Raw genomic sequence first — 18,919 nt, forward strand, 5'->3', positions numbered from 1 at the left:
TAAAACAAAAGAATAGAAGCTTGCTTTCTTCCCATTCTCCCCAAACCCTGCTTTGACTTCAGCTTTTTGTTCTCTTGTTTAGGGGCAGAATGGAAGGGAGTGGCTGCTAATTTCTCTGCCTTTATTTTCATTTGCAGTTTTCCTTCCTGCTTTTCCACCTAATTAAAAAAAATTATATTCATTTGGAGGCACATTTAAATTCTTTCTTCTTCTTTGAAATGCATTACTTACATGCTTCTGCCTTTAAAAAAAAGTCTTCCTAATACCATCTTTCCCTCAACAAATAGCTCTTGACTCTGTAGTCTAGTGCCTAGCTCTTGTCTCCCTTTAGCGGTTGAATTTCTTGAACAAGATCTTTACCCACAATTTCATTTCTTTACCTTACTTCTGCTAAGTTAACTCTTTTTTGTTCTCATCATTCTGCTGAGTTTGCACTCATAAAGAATACTAGTTACCCCTAATGGCCAAATCCAACTCTTCTCCTCCTCCTCCTTGGTCTTCCTGCTTCACTTGACACTATCCCTGCCTTCTTGAAGGTTTTTATTTGTGAAAGAAGCTAAAGTCACTCACCATGTCTTCTATTTGGTTTATTTAGTCTCTGTTTTATTTTGTTTTGTTTTTACTATTTCTTTTTTTGCTTTTTCCCTGTAGTGGAGATTTTCTAGTTTTGTCTTTACCCTTGTTGTTCTTTAGTCTCTCTTTGTAGGAGAACTCACTTACCCTCATGGATTCAGTTATTTTTTTTGTGCAGATGGTTTCCCCTGTCTGTCCAATAGTGGCTTCTACAGTGAATTTCAGTTCTTTTTTTAGATTGCCTATTAGAGACCTTTGCTGTTTGTGGACTTACCGATCTTAAGAAACCTTGGATATCCTTGGCATGAAGTAATTGATAGTTTGCCCTAGCACCCATTTTAATTGTATATTCTTTGAGGCTGGAGTTAGTCAATCTGGTCGGTTCCTTAGCACTGGAATTTCAACATGGCTTTACATATCTGTTCACCTTTGTATATTCAGTAATTCATGTGAAGTAATTAAAACGCATTGCTTTATGAAGAATACTTCAGTACGAAACAGAGAAAAGCTGGCTATTAATGTAATGCAGAAGTTAAAAGAAAGGAATAGATATGATGGGGCATAGATTTTTTTTTCTTTTTGCCAGATAACATTACGCATTTGAGTAAAATTAAGAATACAATATCAGGGGTGCCTGGGTGGCTCAGTCAGTTGGGTGTCTGTCTTGGCTCAGGTCGTGATCCCAGGGTCCTGGGATTGGGCCCCACATCGGGTTTCCTGCTCAGTGGGAAGCCTGCTTGTCCCTCTCCTGCTTCCCCTGCTTGTGTTCCGTCTCTCTCTTTCTTTTTCTGTCAAATGAGTAAATAAAATCTTTAAAAAAAGAAAAGAAAGAATAGAATATCAAAATTAACTGTTGCTCTTTAGCAGTATCAATAAAACCTCTTAATGTTTCATATGGAAACAGGAAAAAAGGATTTAAGATATTAATATGTAGCCTTTGTAAATGTTAAGATTAATAGATGCCACTAATCTGCAACTTGACACACTTAAAATAATTATCTGGTGGTCCATACAGGCTTCTTAGTTATGCCATTTTTCAAGTTAATCTTAAAAGCTTGTGGTGTCCTGTGGTTCTTACCTCTTTCTTTTGTGTGCCTCATTATGCCATCAGTTCTTAATTCTTTTGTTGCTTCTGTTGCTTTACATTCTCATTTCTACTACCAGGTCCATGGCTTTAGCTTATTCCTGATCTTCCTGTCACTGCCCCTTCTCCATCACTTTTACATACCACATTCAGAATAATCTTTCTGGAACATGTTTTGGTCATTTGACTTCTCTTTTAAGAAATTTGTATTGGTTCTCCTCTGAGAATCATAAAAGTTTTATTTTCCTTAAATTGGTAATCACACACCTCTGCCGTCTTGCTTCATCCTGTGTCTTTGACCCTCCTCCAGATGCTTGACAATAGATCTCTTTGCTGTAGAGAGACAGCTGTTCCTGTTGAATTATTCTGACAGTGAGTTCTTACTGTTTGTTTTGGTTGTGCGGTTGTGCAGTTGTCAGTTGTTGGAAGTATCTTCTGAATATTCCTTTTTTCAAACCAAACCCTTCCCATTCTTTAAAACCCAGTTAAATCCATACTTTAATAAACCTTCAAAATATAGGTTGTGCCTAATTATTTACTATCACATATTGTTATTTACCGTTGTGCATGTCTGTTAATTGTAACCTTCCAGTAATTAGTAACTTTACCTGATGTGCATTTGTAGCCCTTGTGTTGGTTACCACAGTGGTGGGAACACAGTATGTCCTTAATTTATCAATGGCACACCAAGAACAGTCTTTGGTTTGTTATAATTCTATGAGATAATGTTTCCTATACTTAGCAATGAACGGGGAGAATGAAAAAAAAAAAAATCAAGCATATGCCCCCAATTTGTCCTATATTATTCATACAGTATCTTTTTTCATTTCTTTACCTCTCTCCTTTTCTTCCCATGTTCCTATATATGTTTAAATTCCCCAAATACAGGAGCCTTAGGAGTGTAAGTTAAGCTAGTGTGTGGAGGTTCCAAGGAAATATAGGCAGGTACTAGATAGGTAGTACTTTCTAGCATTTCAAACCGTCCAGAACTGAAATTGATTGCCTTGGAAAGTAATGAGTTTGCCATTACTTGAGTGGTTTGTGCAAAGGCTAGACAACCACTTGGAAATCTGTAGCTGGGATTCAAGCATTGAATGGGCAGATGAGGAATAATTTAAATGACTCTGAAGTCTCTTCCGTTTTTGAGATTCTTTGATTTTATGTTCAGTCCTCTTTGGTTACCACAGCAATTCAAAACCATTTCATCTTATTATATGCATTTGAATAAGAATGGTATGTTACAGTTAGAGATGTTATTCAATTTTTTCCTAAAAGTCAGATTCCACCTTATGGTGGAATTCCTGCACTCTGGATAAATCATAAGAATGTGACCATATTCTCAGATTCAATCTGAAAGATAAGATCTAAAAATGTTTTGAACATTTTTACTCTTTGTGTTCTTTTATAAGGAAAAAAATCACTGACTAGATGGATATAGATTTCTATTTAAATCTTGTTATTCTTAGAAATACCTGTGTAAGTAACTTGGTAGTTTTAGTTTAATTAGCAATAGTTGTATCATACTATTGACCTATTTGTCTTAATATAAACTTCTGATCTTTCTTAGAAAAAAAAATTGTCCTTAGGAAGCTAAAATTACAGGTTTTCACTAATACTCATCAGTAAGCTTTACTGTGTTCTAGGACCTCCGTTTGAATTCCTGATCAGCCCAGATACAGGGAGAATAGGCAAAAGAGAATTGGTAGATACTTTAAATATTTCTCTGTTGCTAAACAAGTAATTAAATTATAGGTACTTATATTGGTGGTCATGTTGTGCCCATTTTCACTATTAAATTTGGGATGCAAAGGATTATAAAAGATATAGGGGATGAAAGTGACTAGATATATGGAGGAAGTTTTCTCCCCCTTCATCTTGACATAGTATATTTCAGATAAAATTATGATACATATTATTCTTTAAAAGCATAGTAAGTTTGTGAAATAAAATTTCAGTGGTAGAACTACAGCATTCCTGTGAGGAATCTCTGCCATCCCTAGAAAATAGAAAACTGGAACTAGAATATTGATAGGCAGTTGAAACTTATATTTAACTCGAATTATCCAGATGTACAGGTTTGTTTTAATTTATCACACCATTTTTAAATTGTTAAGGGAAGGTGAGATAAGTTACTACGATTTCCATGGAGTTCTGAAGAGGAGAAAGATGCATTGATTATTAAGATAAATTTTACCTGTTTTTATTTTTGTTAATGAGACTACGTAATGAAAATTTAAAAGGATACAGTTGGCTCAGATTATCATTTCGTCACACAGCAGTGATGTACCTGTAAGATAGTTAACACCTTGCTTTGTAGCCACTGCAGCCTTATTTTGCTTAATGTTTCCAGGTATTTCTTCTTTCACGCTTTTGTGTTTAACTGATTTGTGTCATTAAATATAAATAGGTTTCTTTGAGACGAGAAATGCCTTTGGTATGCTCTTTCAGTATAGTTTCAATTTTTTTTTTTAAATTTCAGTGACTTTTTTTTTTTTTTAAGATTTTATTTATTTATTTGACAGAGAGAAAGATCACAAGTAGGCAGAGAGGCAGGCAGAGAGAGAGTGGGGGGGATAGCAGGCTCCCCGCTGAGCAGAGAGCCCAATGCAGGGCTCCATCCCAGGACCCTGGGATGATGACCTGAGCTGAAGGCAGATGCTTAATCCACTGAGCCACTCAGGCACCCCTCAGTGACTTTTTGAAATCAGTTTTTCAGTATTCTGTCTCCTTGTTTGAGCTTTCTTCTTCAGTGTCACTCTTACATGTAAGTTGGATTTTCGTTGTCTAACTCCAATATTTGTCACTTTCTCTGGGATCCTTTTTATTACTTTTTTAAAATAAAAAACTGTAAGGTTTTTTGTCTCTCCAGTTTTTATAGGCCATTATTCTGTTTATTTTTCTCATGTTCCATTTTATTTCATATTCATTTTTGAAGTATTTTTCCTTTTATTTCTAATTCTTTCCTGAGTTTTCATTTTAATTCTGAATACTTCTAATTTCTTTCTTAAATTATGTTTTATTTTTAAGTAATCTCTATACCCAACATACGGCTTGAACTTAAAACCCTGAAATCAAGAGACGCAGTCTCCACTGACTGAGCCAGCAGGTGGCCCCAAATATTTCTAATTTCTTTTTTTTTTTTTTATCTCCAAAGATTTTATTTATTTATTTGGCAGACAGAGATCACAAGTAGGCAGAGAGACAAGCAGAGAGAGAGGAAGGGAAGCAGGCTCCTGGCGAAGCAGAGAGCCTGATGCGGGGCTCCATCCCAGGACCCTGGGATTATGACCTGAGCTGAAGGCAGAGGCTTTAACCCAGCCAGGTGCCCCAATATTTCTAATTTCTGATTTAGTTTTTCTTCCATAACTTCACCAGGCTTTTAACTCATTTAACACGTTCTTTCATATCATGCATATATTTTTTGGCTTGTTCTAAATTAGTAGGTGTGCAGTTCTGATCTGTTTTCTGAGCATATTTGTTGTAGAGTGGTTTCATTGTAGAGATGTTATTCTGCTTCTTATTCTCTTCTTCTAAAACTTTGTATGAGATTGGACCTTGATTCTTTTCTGTTGATCATTTTTATGTGATACTAGTTTTCTTTATTATTAAAAGGCATTGATATTTAAGATAGCTTTTCTACTGACACAGACCTCTCCTGTCAGTGGTTTTTGTGTTAGTGTTTAAAAATAAGGCCTCTTGTTTTCTGAGATTATTTTTGCTCTGTTCCTTTTCCCACTTTGTACCTTCTCTTTCTTTTTTTGAGAGGGTGGCTACTGCTGGAGTTTTGAATCCTTTCCCAGGACTTCCTCCTCAGGGTGGGGCCTGGTCCTAGAAAGGAAGTTTGGTGGTTATGTTATGAGAATTCATAGATAGGGACTAGATTATTTTCCCCTGTTTCAAGCTTATTGTAGACTGTATGTATTTGCTGTTGGATTGGGTAAAATTTTTTTTTTTTTTTTTTTTAGTTTCATGTGCTTTCTTTAGATTGGTTCACTGTAATTTCCAGTTTTTATCTCTTTACTATTTTAGTGTTTTGTTTTCAGATCTGCCTGGTCCCCCATTAGTTGCAGATGTCAGGCAGGTCAGTGGTTGTTAGTGCCTCATCTCTACCTCATAGCATTTTGGGGTTTGTGGGGATACTTGATCACCAATTTTTGTTGTAAATATTGTCCATGGGGTTTTGGTTTTTCTATTTAGTGATTTTTTTTTTTTTTTTTTTTTTTGTGAGAAGCTTCTGGGAGCTTTGAAAACTATCACCACTATTAAAGAATTCCTGACAAACAGTATTTTATAGAATAAAATTTCATTTAAGAAAGGTTAATTTGAAGAGCTCCATGATTTAACCACATCTGACCTGTATATGTTAGAACATTATTTACTCTCTCAAGGTTTTGACCCTTAGATAAATTTTTATAGTGCTTAATAGAACCAGGGACATAGCTTTCAGCACACAATTCTTGGTACACATTTATTTAAGAAAACCCCCAGTCATATAACTTTTTTCTTATTTTGTGGTAAGAGTACTCATTATGAATTCTATTAGGCAGACAAAATTTCTCAAATCATGGCCAAATGTATAAACTTTTAAAGGTGATTGAGACTCAACTTCTGCCAACTCCTTGCCAGGATCATTGACTTGTCCTCAAAGAAGATCATAGCAAGGGGCTGCTTATAATGTTGGGTTTATGTATTACCTATATGTGCAGAGTGAGGTGAGGAAAGACATGTGATACTAACGAAATTTAATCTGTGAAGTTCAGTAAGACATTTGCATTTTTAAGCAATCTATCTGAGAAAAACTTGCATGTATTCCGAATGTGAATGCGTAAGGTTATGCCCTGTATTTTCCTCTTGATTTTTAAATTGTTTTTAAGGTTGAAAAGTCAGTGATAATTTTTAGAATTCTCTTTTACTAGTAACTTGACTATAGCTCTTGAGTTAAAGCGGTGAACAAAATGGTAAGGTATTACTTAGTGGTAGTTTTTGTTAATTTAACTGTCTTCATTCTGTACTGCCTAATCTAGATGGAACTGAGAGAGTTCAACTAAAGGAATACTAAACTATTGAAGAAGAAAACTTATATCTCCATATAGAGTGCTATATTTGGTAGGAAGTTGTTATGTGGCAATGAATGAATACCTGTATGAATAGATCATCTGGAAACATGATTATTAATTTCACTGTATGTAATGTTTTCGAGGTGAGGTTACTGCTCTTCCCTGCTTTGCATGAATGTAAGAATGGTAGAGGATAGCAGGCCTAGTGGAAGGCTGGGACTTTATAGACCTGGATTCCAGTTTTGGCTTTGTTAACTAAATGTTTGGGTAATCTTCAGCAAGTTACTTCGTAGTAGCTCCTTTATCTTTAAAAAAAAAAAAAAGAAAGAAAGAAAAGAAAGAAAGAAAGAAATCACCAGTATCTAGTGCTATGGTAAGTTCTCAGCATATTTTAAGGATGTCTCATTACTATTTTTATAGTGACCTTTATTTGCTTATGAATTTCTAGAAGCATAATACAGTGTACACAGGGCCTTCCAGGCAGAAAGATGGAGAAAGCATGTCGCATTTGAGAAAGAGGTAGTTTTCTGTGACCAGAGTATTGGGTGCAGTTATGTGTCACAGGAGATGAAGGTGAAAGTTGCAATGGGGGATTGGTTTGGTCTTGATCCTAACAGTGATGGGAATGGTGGGGATAGGGACAGAACAGGGAATGTTGTCTTAAATGTTGTAAGTTGAAGAGTGGTATTTAGTGTTAGGTTTTTTTTAAGAACCTAAATCTGACAGTCTTGTTCCTGCAATGGCCTAAGCAGTGGGTGACCCCATCTGGAACTAAAGTGGCGGCAGTAGGGGTTGATTACCAGGGGGAGGTATAACAAATATTAAAGAGTTACAATCACTAAGCTTTCTGACAGAAGAGGGGAGAGTCCAGGATGACTCCTGAGATGAGCCTTAAGCACCTCGGATGAAAGTAGTGGTTTATTCCTAGACTTCAAATGGCATGGATTTCATAGTAAATAAAGATTACAAAAGAGTGTGAAGTAAAGCTTTTCCAACTTTGTTGTAACAGTGCTTAATTTTACTGCTTTAAAAGATACATTCTCTGAATTTGTAACAACTAGCAAATGCTGCAACAGATAAACCAGTTTCTGAGAATATCTAAAAATTGTGAAAAATAGGAGAACTGGTACCTCTAATTCCAGATCATCATTTAGGATTTTTGATTTTTAAATATGTGTGGTTTACTCATTTTGTTTTTTAAAATAACAATTAAAACAGAAAGAGAATAATTCCCCAAGAACACAATTTTATGAAAACAGAAGGAATGGACTCTGTATTAAATATTTACAAAGAGTTCCTGAGACCAAAAACGGTGGCCCTTCTTTTCCAGCAGCTGGAATCCAAAAGATCTTGAAACCAGTCCTGAAAAGCTTGCTCCTATGCAAGAAATCCTGGTGGCTTTTGAGAGGAAGATAGAGAACTATTCTGGAAAATTTCAAGTGGTAGTAGAGGTGAGTCACTGACATGAAGAATTTGTCCAGGGACTACAAATACTCATATTCTCTTTTTCATTAACATTTAAAAATTATATACCCTCAGATAAGGCAGTTTGACAATCTTATCTTTGTGTTCTAAAAATTTTAATGAATAGAAAATAGTAGAATAAGTAGTATTCCCTCACCCACATAAAAATAAATTTGTTGAAATTTTAAGAAGGAAAAACAGATACATTTAGTGATGAACTTCTGCAACAGTTGGTTTTTTTTAAGAAGATGACCATGCTGGGAAAAGATATGATAAATGCTGTATTTATACTTTGTATTTTGAGTGTAAGATATACTTGGATGGAATTTTTAAAAATGTATTAATTTGATTTGATTCATTACCTCTTTGATCACTAGAACACTGTGTTCTCCTAGTAGGAGTGGAGGTTACCAGTGAGGAGGAAGTCTCCTTGTTCTGATTCACATGCTGCTTGAATATGGTAGCTAAGCTTCCTCTGGAGAGTATTTTGTTCAGAAACAATGCAGGATTAATAAGCCTATCTTAATTATCTTATTGTTTTGGGGAAATGTGAAATACATGGACATGGCACAAACTTCAAAGGGTACAAAAGGTGCAAAGTGAATAGTCTTCCTCCCATTTTTATCTCTCAGACATCCAGTTTTCCTCCACAGAAATAGCCATATTTATTAGTTGCTTGTATACTTTTCCTGAAGTATTTTGTGCATATATACAAACATATATGTAGTATATATTTTTAGCTGTTTTCATATCCTTACACAATAGTCTTTGACCTTGTAGGTGAGATTCCTTCCCACATCTATTCCTCAGAAAATTGGGTAGTAGAGTTTTAATTTATATACTTTTATCTTTCTTCCTCCAGATTTAGTGTAGACATGTAGTACCTTTCTATTACGTACTAACATGTAAGATTCTATTGATTATTTTAATATTTTACATTTTTGCCGTTGGGAATTTAGAAGGTCTAATAGCCACATTATAACTTAAATCATTTACAGCAGCAATTAGTGATCTCAGTCCTTTATTTTGTGGCTGCTATTCTTTTTCTCAACTACTTCATTTTTTAAAATAGCCAGTAAACTCCAAAGGGCAAATCAGTACACACAAAAATTTTCGAAATCTATACAGGTAGCTTCCTGAAATAATACATTAATGTGAATTCTAGCTTGACTATAAATGGCTGTTGACCAGGCACTACTTAGTGTCTGAGAGAGAAGATGCAGGAAACATTATGGGACAGATAGGAGGTAGATACTGAGAAAAGAGAGAGTGTACAAGATGAAAGAGAGGGGAGGTCCAAGGAGCCATAGTTCTTAAACATAGCCACTGAACCTAGACTAGACTGTAGTTTTAGTTGAGCTAACACAGGTAGAAGTCATACCCTGAAGTAATTGTATCACTTAGTTTGAGTCCACAAAGAGCTCTGCTTTCCAAGATTTTGGAAGAATAAAGAAAGGTGGGGCGAGGGGGGAGGTTTGACAAGTTTTATTCTTATTAACTTGGAACTTTAGGTGGTCTGTCATTTATCTTGACATTTAAAGTTATTTCCTAATATTGAGAAAGACTTAAACTTAGGTACATTTTGTTTCTATCTGTTCCTGTTACCTCTTATCTTTACATCTATTTCAAGGCTCTTTTCTCACTAAAGCTGATTTTGTGTGCTGCTTAATTATTAGTTTCTTCATTGGAGATGCCCCCATTGACATGAAACAGTGATTCCTATTACATTTGTTTGCCTACTTACTGATCCTGTCTATTTTCTTTTTATCTATTCCCACATTTTGTGACTTTTTTACCTTTTTTTCGGTATTTTTATTATTTTTTTAATTTGAAATACAGTTGACATATAATGTTACATTAATTTCAGCATAGTGATTTGAGAACTCTGTGTAGTAGCAAGTGTAGCTATTACCATCTGTCACCAGTTTTTGTATGTTTTAGTTTATTAAATTATACAAATTCCATAAGTAAATGTAAACTTTAATTTTTAAAGTTTAAGGTTTAAATTTAAAGTTAAACTTTAAATTGACAACCCCAGTTCACTCGAGTCTCTTTAAAATATTAAAAACTTAGAACTCATTTAGCATATAGGTTTTACTGTTTTTAGTGCCAAAACTAGGATTGGGTGAAATGTTTTCGTAGAAAGTTTCGGAAATAGAAATGTTTTATCTGCATTAGATTGTGAAGGAACTATGTTAGCCTATAGGTGTTTCTCGGCACTGTAGTTCAAATAATTAACTTTTGAAATTGAATCTCAGGTGATATGTGAGTCTTTGGGCATGGGTTGTTTTATATATTGGATTATATGGAGAAACTAAAAACACACAGATTATGTGATCGACAAGGACAAAATACTTTTAATAGTAGGTTTTGAGATTCTTAAGTGTGATTTATTATACCATTTTCAGGTGAAGCCTCCCTTTGCAATTACAATGGTGCTGATTTTGGATGAAGGTGGTTCAAGCAAAAAGTACAATATAAAATTGATCTTTCTAGGAACATACAGTGTTTAAAATGAGGACAGATTGAATTTGAAAATGAACAGTAACACTAATTTTAAAGTATGTACTACCTAATTGGCATTTATCATAACAGTGAAGTACAATTTCACTTACTCTTCAATATAAGTATATATTTTTCTTAAAGTAAAAATGCATATTGACTTTTTATTATCATTTCCTTGTCAAGAATTTCAGTATATATTCCGCTCACATAATGTTTGACTGTTTTTTTTAAATCTAATTTTGAGATGAACTATAGTTTATTAAGTAAATACCTATTTAAAAATATTTTAAAATAAACAGTAGAAATTTTGACTTAAGTAATTAGGAGTCCTCTTCCTCCCTTTTTCATGTTTGAAGTGTGAGAGAAAGAGAAAAAAAATTTACTGATAGCATTACATGCTTCTTTAAAGCCAAAGAATTTTGAAAATTGGTAAATTTAAACATTTTTGATAGTATATTTGATGTCCTTACAAGTATTCCCCCCTTTTGGAGAAGTGAAAATAGGTTTGGAAATTAGAAGTTTTTCAGAATTGTGCATAGTATTAGGGTCTGACTTGATTTCCAGGAAGCTAGATGGTAGTTGAAGTAGCTAGCTCATTACCGAAACTTAAGTCTCATTATAGTTAAAAATAATAAAAAATATAAAACTTAACTTCTTCTTTAAAAAGTAGGATATTCCCTTTATCATCTCCCTCCCCCAGTTATTTGCAACCAGTCCACTCACCCAGCTCTGGAAAACTGAATCATAAATTGCCCAAAAAAAGCAACTAAAATTCTCCTTTCCAGCAGTGCATTTTGGCAAAGCATTTGGGTTGAGAGAATCTAAAAGAAAAGCAATAATATTTTAATAACAGGAATGATGTTTTAATAAAGGAGGCAAAACCTACAGTGTTATTCTGTTTTGTGGTGAAATTTCCTGGACACTTCTGTCGATTAGTGGGTGCCTGGTGGGAAGGATTGCGACTAGGGAGCTTGGTCCTAGTCTAAACTCTGTAACTGATTCATTATCTTACTCTAGAGAAATCATATAACCTCTTTGTGCTTTCATTTCTGTGTCTATAAAATGAAAACTGAGCCTCTAAAGCCAAGAGCCTGGTGTTTCTAAGTCCTGAAGGAGATAGTCCTCAGTTCTATTGGATGCAGCCTGAAATCTCTAACTCCTGAGGGCTGATTCTGGTTCTATCAAGAGTCAAATACTCATGGAGATTAATAATCTTGGACCTGTTACTTAACATCTTGGTGCTTCAGTTTCCTTTCCTGCCAAAATAGGAAAATAATGCCTAAAGCAGGGCTTTTTGAAATTTCAAATGGCATATATGTGTGTGTGCACACACACACGATTTCTCTAATATATGTGCAATTTACAATTATATATGTATAATTTATGTATGAAAGTAAAGTATTGAGGCTAATGCTTATCATTGTAGTTGTTAGGATGTTTTAATTATTTTTTTTCCGAATGCTAGACAGAGTTTGCTTCTCAGGGCCAATAGGATAAATTTTCGTAAGTCTTGTATATGGCCTTTAAATGTAGTGTTTTGAAACTTTGACACTGACCTTCCTCCCACACTACTATCCTCTACTTTTTAGAAACCTAGAAACCATCTGAGCATTCTTACAAAACAATCTTTATACATCTGTGATGTCACTGAATCCTTGTTTCCTCTAATCCCAACTAACACACACAGGTGCACCTGTACCCAGTCACTTTTTGGTAGTGGTCTCCTGTAAAAATGGCTCATTCTTTCACATTATTTTTCCCTTTCAGATTTTTATACCTCTTTTTTTCTCTCTTGTCTGATTGTGAATGGGTAACATCCCTGGAACAACAGTAAATAAGTTGGTGTAATACACGTGTGCCTTGCTCCTAGTAATTTTTATTTTGTCAAAATATTAAAGACCTCCATTAAGTATTTTATATAAAATGTGTATAATCGTATTCATTGAACATAAGATATCTCTGTAAAGAGCACCTCTATTTTATGGACTCAAAAGAAAAAATTATCAATTGCAAGACTATCAAATATGAAGAAAACTGTAACAGGATCAATGAGATATGGCATATATAGTAGATACTGTTTTTAGTCTTAACTAAATTTTTTGTTAGAATTTCTCTGTATTCTTGTTTGCTTGATGGAAACTCCTCAAGTTTTTTACTTTCATAATTTCTATGAGTTCCTTTTTGCTTTATTGCTGATATTGTGCAAACTAAGAGGCATTTTTCTTGTAGCTCTTACTAAATGTTTAATACCTTTAGGGTTACATAACTTGAATCATCTTTACTTCTAAATTCCCACCACTTTTACAAAAGTAAGGCATCATTTGAATACTAGAGGTGGAAAAGATTTTTTCTTTTATAAAGACGGGTGGGCTGTACTGAAAGTTTCTGAGCTCTTCTCCCCACACACAGAATTACATATTAGCTCTGCTCATATACATGCTAGCATGTGTCCTGACATAGTAGAGCCCTCTGACTTTATATTGTCAGTTTGCCTTACACAGGTTTTCCCCCCTCACTTTATATACCCTTGGGTTTATCTTGTTTTAGCTTCTGTTTTCTCTCCAAAGCTAACTAACAAAAACTGTTTCATTCTTTTTCAGTTTACCATTCCTTATATTTCCCAGCCCCTTATTAATTCCTTTTCTTATCATCTTGTTTACTCGGAAAGAGTACTTATGTTGAGTATTTATGTGAGGTGGGATAGAATAGATACCAAGAAATGAGAGTATATTAGTATTTTGCACATCGTAAAACTCTCAGTTGGGAGAAAAAAAGGTCACTGTATTTTGTGTTTTAAAGGTTTTATTTATTTGAGAGAAAGAAAGAACACACATGTACAAGTGCAGGGGGAGGGAGAGGTACAAAGCAGGCTGAGTGTGGAGCCCAGTGTGGAGCTTGATCCTATGACCAGGGCTGAAATTAAGAGTCAGGTGCTTAACTGACTGAGCCACCCAGGAGCCCCATGTCACTGTATTTTTTATTTGAAGGAAGATGGCTCAGCCTGTGTACTCTTGAGTGCTACAACTCAAGTTGCATACCTGATAGGCCGTTAAATCTGGATTGTCTTCTCAGGGATGTGGGTGTGTGTCTAGGAAATCAGAAGAAAAAAGAAGGAATTATACAGACTGATCTTTCTATCAATTAAAACATTTTAAGGAACCTAAACTCTGTGTAAATGATGTAAAATGTTTTGTAACATTTTACATGTATTTATTTGTAACATTTGTAACATGTATTCATATAAAATGAATAATGTTTTGTTTGTAAATGTTACTTTCTAATGTAATAGATTATCCAGGAAGTACTGTTTGGCTAATCCTTACTCACAGAAGATACTGAAACTTAATTAAATTGGTTTAAGTGATTATCAGATTATTTTATGCCTCTTAAGTAGTTACTGTTCTTGGGGTTTATAGATTTTAGGAAGGCTTTGGGTCATAGGGTACTGTTTTTTGTTTGTTTGTTTGTTTGTTTTGTAGGGAGAGGATCCATAGCTTTCAGCAGAATCTTAAAGAGATTAACCCCAAAGAAATTAATCCACTCCTGTGGAGTTCTAGGTTAGCACTATTTCTTTTTCATCTGTTCTCCATTGTGATCCTGATTGTAAATCATGAAAACCCAAGAGTATTTTGAATTTCAAAACAAAATTTGATCTTGAGTTGTTACCTTGGAAATGGTAGTGCTGTTCAAATGGCATATCTAAAACAATAATAAAACTGCCATGAACTACCAGGGAATTAATTTTAGGAAGTAGTGAATATAAATAAAGATGATACTGTTTTCACAGAAAAAGACATTAGAAAACTGTGGGTCTATGTAAATAGAATAAATGTGGATTAAAAATATGCTTCTACTTTGAACTCAAGGAATTAATTTCATAGTTGTGATTTATTTTTCTTAGAGGAATATATATTGGAAATAATAAATGTTACTTGGTATTTGTATATATTTGTATATATATGTAAATGTATGTGTACATAGTAATTACTTTTTAATATTCATATGACTAATGAAAATGCTTGATTTTTCTTTTTATTTTAGTGCATGCAAGATATGGGAAATACTAAAGCAAGACTACTCTATGAAGCCAATCTTCCAGAGAACTTTCGAAGACCGCAGACAGATCAGTATCCTTGAAACTTTGTTTATTGTGGATTTTAAAAGAAATAACTTATTTTTATACTTCATATTTTAACTGTTTATATTTAGGAAGATGCAAACTTTATCAGACTGGTTTGCCCTGAGCTGTGCTTTGTATGTAGTAAATTTTTAATAGTAAATAATACATGATCTACATAGTATTTTGATATAATTCTTACTAAGTATAAAGTATTATGGCTGATTCTTCTTGATCTCTAGCTCTTGATTGGAGAATATACATTGTTTATTATTTTAGAGTATTATTAGAGATTTGATTTGTGAGCATCTTGAATAGTTTTAAAATTTATTTCTAAAGAGATCTTCTTTTTTTTTTTTTAAAGATTTTATTTGTTTATTTGACAGACAGAGATTACAAGTAGGCAGAGAGGCAGAGAGAGGAGGAAGCAGGCTCCCCGCTGAGCAGAGAGCCCAATGTGGGACTCGATCCCAGGACCCTGAGATCACGACCCGAGCCGAAGGCAGAGGCTTAACCCACTGAGCCACCCAGGCGTCCCTAAAGAGATCTTCTTGATCACCTTTATATAGTAATCATATTTATGTTAAGGAGTTTGGCATGTAGGCATTTAAAATGGCAAATCACATGTTTGTAAGTGGACCTGCTGAAGTAGCTTATGCTAATATTTACTGCTCACATTTCTTCTTTGTTACAGGTTTCACAGCTGTGTTTGCTTTTACAAATCTGCCATAATGAATAAGTAGAATATTTTCTCACAGGCATTTTAGTCAGATGTTTTTCACATTTGTTAAAGATAAAGTCATTTGATTATATAGGATTTCTCAAACTTATATTGAAGTTTGAGGAAATAGCTCATCAAAATTGATCTGTTCTTTAAGATTATCATATTGATTGTAGGTATTTTTTATTCTATCCAAAGGTGACAGTAAGGTGCAGTTTTGACAATAAAATGTAGTTTCTTAAAGAGCAGTTATATTTTACCCATTTGTATACTAAAACAGTTCATGTGGTCAGACAGTGAAAAAAAAATGCCATCTTAACAGAGTAGAGGATATATTTTTATATTTGTATAGAAACCTTCTAAGTTTTATTTAAAAAGTTGGTATCTGTATTTGGCCTTTTCTATTTCTGCTCCCTCCACCTTCTTCCCCCAAATTTAACAATCCGATATCCAAGGCTGTTTTTATTATAGCAGGTTCTTAGGGTAAAAGTGGGAGGTACATTTCAGACATAACAAATTGTGTGACTGGAACTATGAAGGAGTGAAGGAACATGACAGGTTTTGATGTGACAGGTTCGTGTTTAGTGGGGCAAGTGGCAGAAGAAACTTACTTTCCAGATTGTGAAGTGTTTTCAGTACCAGATAGAAGCAGTGTGGACTTCATTCCATGTACTAATGGAAGTTGAAGAATTTGATAAGCCATGAAGAGTTTTGAAGCAGGAGAAACATTAGAAGCATTTACTTCTACCACAAGGTAGATTAGTCAGAGGAAACCTTGGAGTTGCAGACCATGTAGAATGCTAGTACAGCCTTGAAATGAGCAATGATGAAGTTATAAATTAGAGAATTAGATTCAATTAAATAGTGGCATTGAGAATGGGTAAGAAGGAATTGGGAATATTGGAAATTGGGAAAGCAGGAGCAATTGGATGAGGTTGAGATTGGCTGTGTTTCTGAAGAAAGATACTGAGATGACCCCAAGTTTTTTAAAGCTTGGTGGAGATTCTATAGATAAGATAAAGCATATTCCCTGAGAGAAGAAATTCAGTACCAGATAAAGGTTGAAGGGTCAGAAATGAAAGGTAATGAGCCATAGTTTTTGTTTTCGGCAGATTGAGGTGTCTGTTGGACGTATACATGGAGATCTCCATTCAGTAGCTGGAAACGAGGGTCTAGACCTTAAAAGAAAGCAGGAAATGCAATGCAGATTATGGAGTGATTTAGCATGTAGATGATAGAAAAGTGTTAGTTGCAGTTATGTTTACCCAGGGCAGTACTCCTTTATTCTTTTTGTGTGCTTTATTGAACATCTTGGGAATACTGTTTTCTTTCTCTGAAAGGTGAAGGTCTAGGGCAGAACCCTGAGAATAGAGCATTAGTAGAAGAAAATACAACTGAGTGAGCAAGTATGTCCTAGGTGGTTTTTACCAATTGCTTGCTGTTTGTATTTATTCTTTTCTCTCTGGTTCTCACCCCCAAGCCTGAGTAGACATATTAGATTCCTCAAATGGAAGAATCTCCATTTTGTGGAGGTTTGTGTGTATGTGTGTTAGGATTTATTTGGTTTGAGTTTAGTTTTTTTTTTAACTTCTTTTGAATACTACAGGGTAATTTTTGGTAGTATCCTTTATTTGGTTCCTTGTGGGTGAAAATGGCTTCCAAGTTACTTAGTCTATCATCACGATTCCACATTTTTTTCAAAGAAGCTTTGAAGATATTTAGGAAAGGACTGTATATAGCTTCTCAGTATCTTCTTACTTTGAACTATTCTATGCACTATTTTGTGTATGTTAGTAGGAATATTATTTCTTAAGTAATTACCATTAATTTTATGATGACCCTTATAGAAGTAAAGGATTAATGAGGTAGTGAGTTTTAATTCTGATATTTTTGCTGATGTATTTTTAAGTATTTGGTACGTACTTAAACATTTCAGGGAAGATATTTTTTACACTGAATTGATTGGCCTTGGGTATGATTATATCCTTGACACACTGAAGATACAACAGCTAAAGTAGTCTTACTACTTAAAAAAGGTTTCCTGTGTGCCAAGCACTGAGCTTGACTTTTTATCTTCCTTATTTTTTTAAATTTTCCAAACAACCCAATGAACTGGAGTATGTCACTTTCACTTTTGGGGTTGGGAAGAGTAGGATTATTATTATCCCACCCTTAATAAGTTATTAAGAAGCTTCTCAACGCTTCCAGACTTTTCCTTCTGTAGAAGGGCACTTGACCGTATTTTAATGATGATAGTCTGAGTAAAGTCAATGTTGCCATGTTTGAGTCTTGATGGCCTTTAAAAATAGATAGGCTATGGTTTGGGATTCTGCAGCTAGATCATAAGGTCTAGGTGTTTGCTCAAGAATGCTTATTTGGGTTTTCAAACTGTTACTTCTAAAGTATTTACAAATTATGATTATATTTATATGAGGTGTTGATTTTTTACTATTCATAAAAAATAATCTAATGGTTGTTAGGAAATACTTAAAGAGGGATTTTGTCTAAACATATTTGAGATAGATGGCTACTTTGAGTATAAAATGCCATGTCTTGGACCGTGAGACCAGACTCTATATCTAATAAAATACTATGACCTTTAAAAATTGTTTTACCTTAAGTATTATAGCAACATCACTTTAGTCCCTTCTTTTAATTATGAAACATTGTGATTTGGAGGTTTTATTAGGGAAACTAGTAAGACAATTAGTCCCCTTCCTTTATTTCATGAATCATTCTAAATTTCATTGCTCTTTAAAAAGCCTAACATCTCTGCATTTTTATTGATTTAAATATTGTTGCCTCATCCCCAGGGACAAGTGGAACCAAAGTGAGTAAAACTCACATAATATGGGGCCTCACTGCATTCTTAACAAGATTTGTCATTTTTTTTAAAGCTTTACAATTTACAGAGTTTTGCAAAAGCTGCTGTGAAAGTATAATTTCTCATGTGGGATGTGGTTAATTATAGGCTGCATGTACTAGTGCATGACAAATGATAAAGCTTTACATTAAGCTTTTCATTATTAGGGTATTTCATCTTATCTAAAAACTTTAATTACTTCGGTTCCATGAGGTCTATTGTGCACCAAAGCTAATCTGCAGTTCTTCTCCTTTGAGCTTTTCAAGATTTTATTGCTGTCAGTGGTAATGTGTCTGGAACTGGAAGATTTGGTTCTTGGGACTAAATATTAATTTAATTGTCTTTAAAAGGGTATCTTTAAAGAAAGGAAAAAAGTCAAATTATAAATAAATATGTTAAGAGATAAAATACAAAGCAATATTAAACTTTTGGGGGGCTTGGTTAGTTTTGAGAACAGGGACAGTTCAGGGTGCTTTGTTGAATGTTTTTTAACTATAGGCATGGGGAAAATTCTGGGGTATTTGTTTTTGTTTAC

The 18,919-nt window shown here is 34.2% G+C and overlaps 1 protein-coding gene across 5 annotated transcripts in view; it reads left to right on the plus strand.

Moving 5' to 3' along the window:
• The window catches only part of SMAP1 (small ArfGAP 1), a 166,848-nt gene that overhangs the window by 46,683 nt on the left and 101,246 nt on the right, over positions 1-18,919 (plus strand). For 2 of the 5 annotated variants that reach the window (XM_082731316.1, XM_082731314.1), the window contains 2 exons: positions 8,045-8,165; positions 14,725-14,810. In XM_082731316.1, the coding sequence (XP_082587442.1) occupies positions 8,094-8,165; positions 14,725-14,810 (158 nt within the window). In that variant the 5' untranslated portion in view covers positions 8,045-8,093. Of the gene's footprint in view, positions 1-8,044; positions 8,166-14,162; positions 14,241-14,724; positions 14,811-18,919 lie in introns of those variants that run through there. The other 3 variants (XM_082731312.1, XM_082731313.1, XM_082731315.1) reach the window with 2 other exon arrangements.

The sequence above is a fragment of the Mustela nivalis genome (genome assembly GCF_964662115.1).
Source record: "Mustela nivalis genome assembly, chromosome: 5".
Taxonomy (NCBI): Eukaryota; Metazoa; Chordata; class Mammalia; order Carnivora; family Mustelidae; genus Mustela; species Mustela nivalis.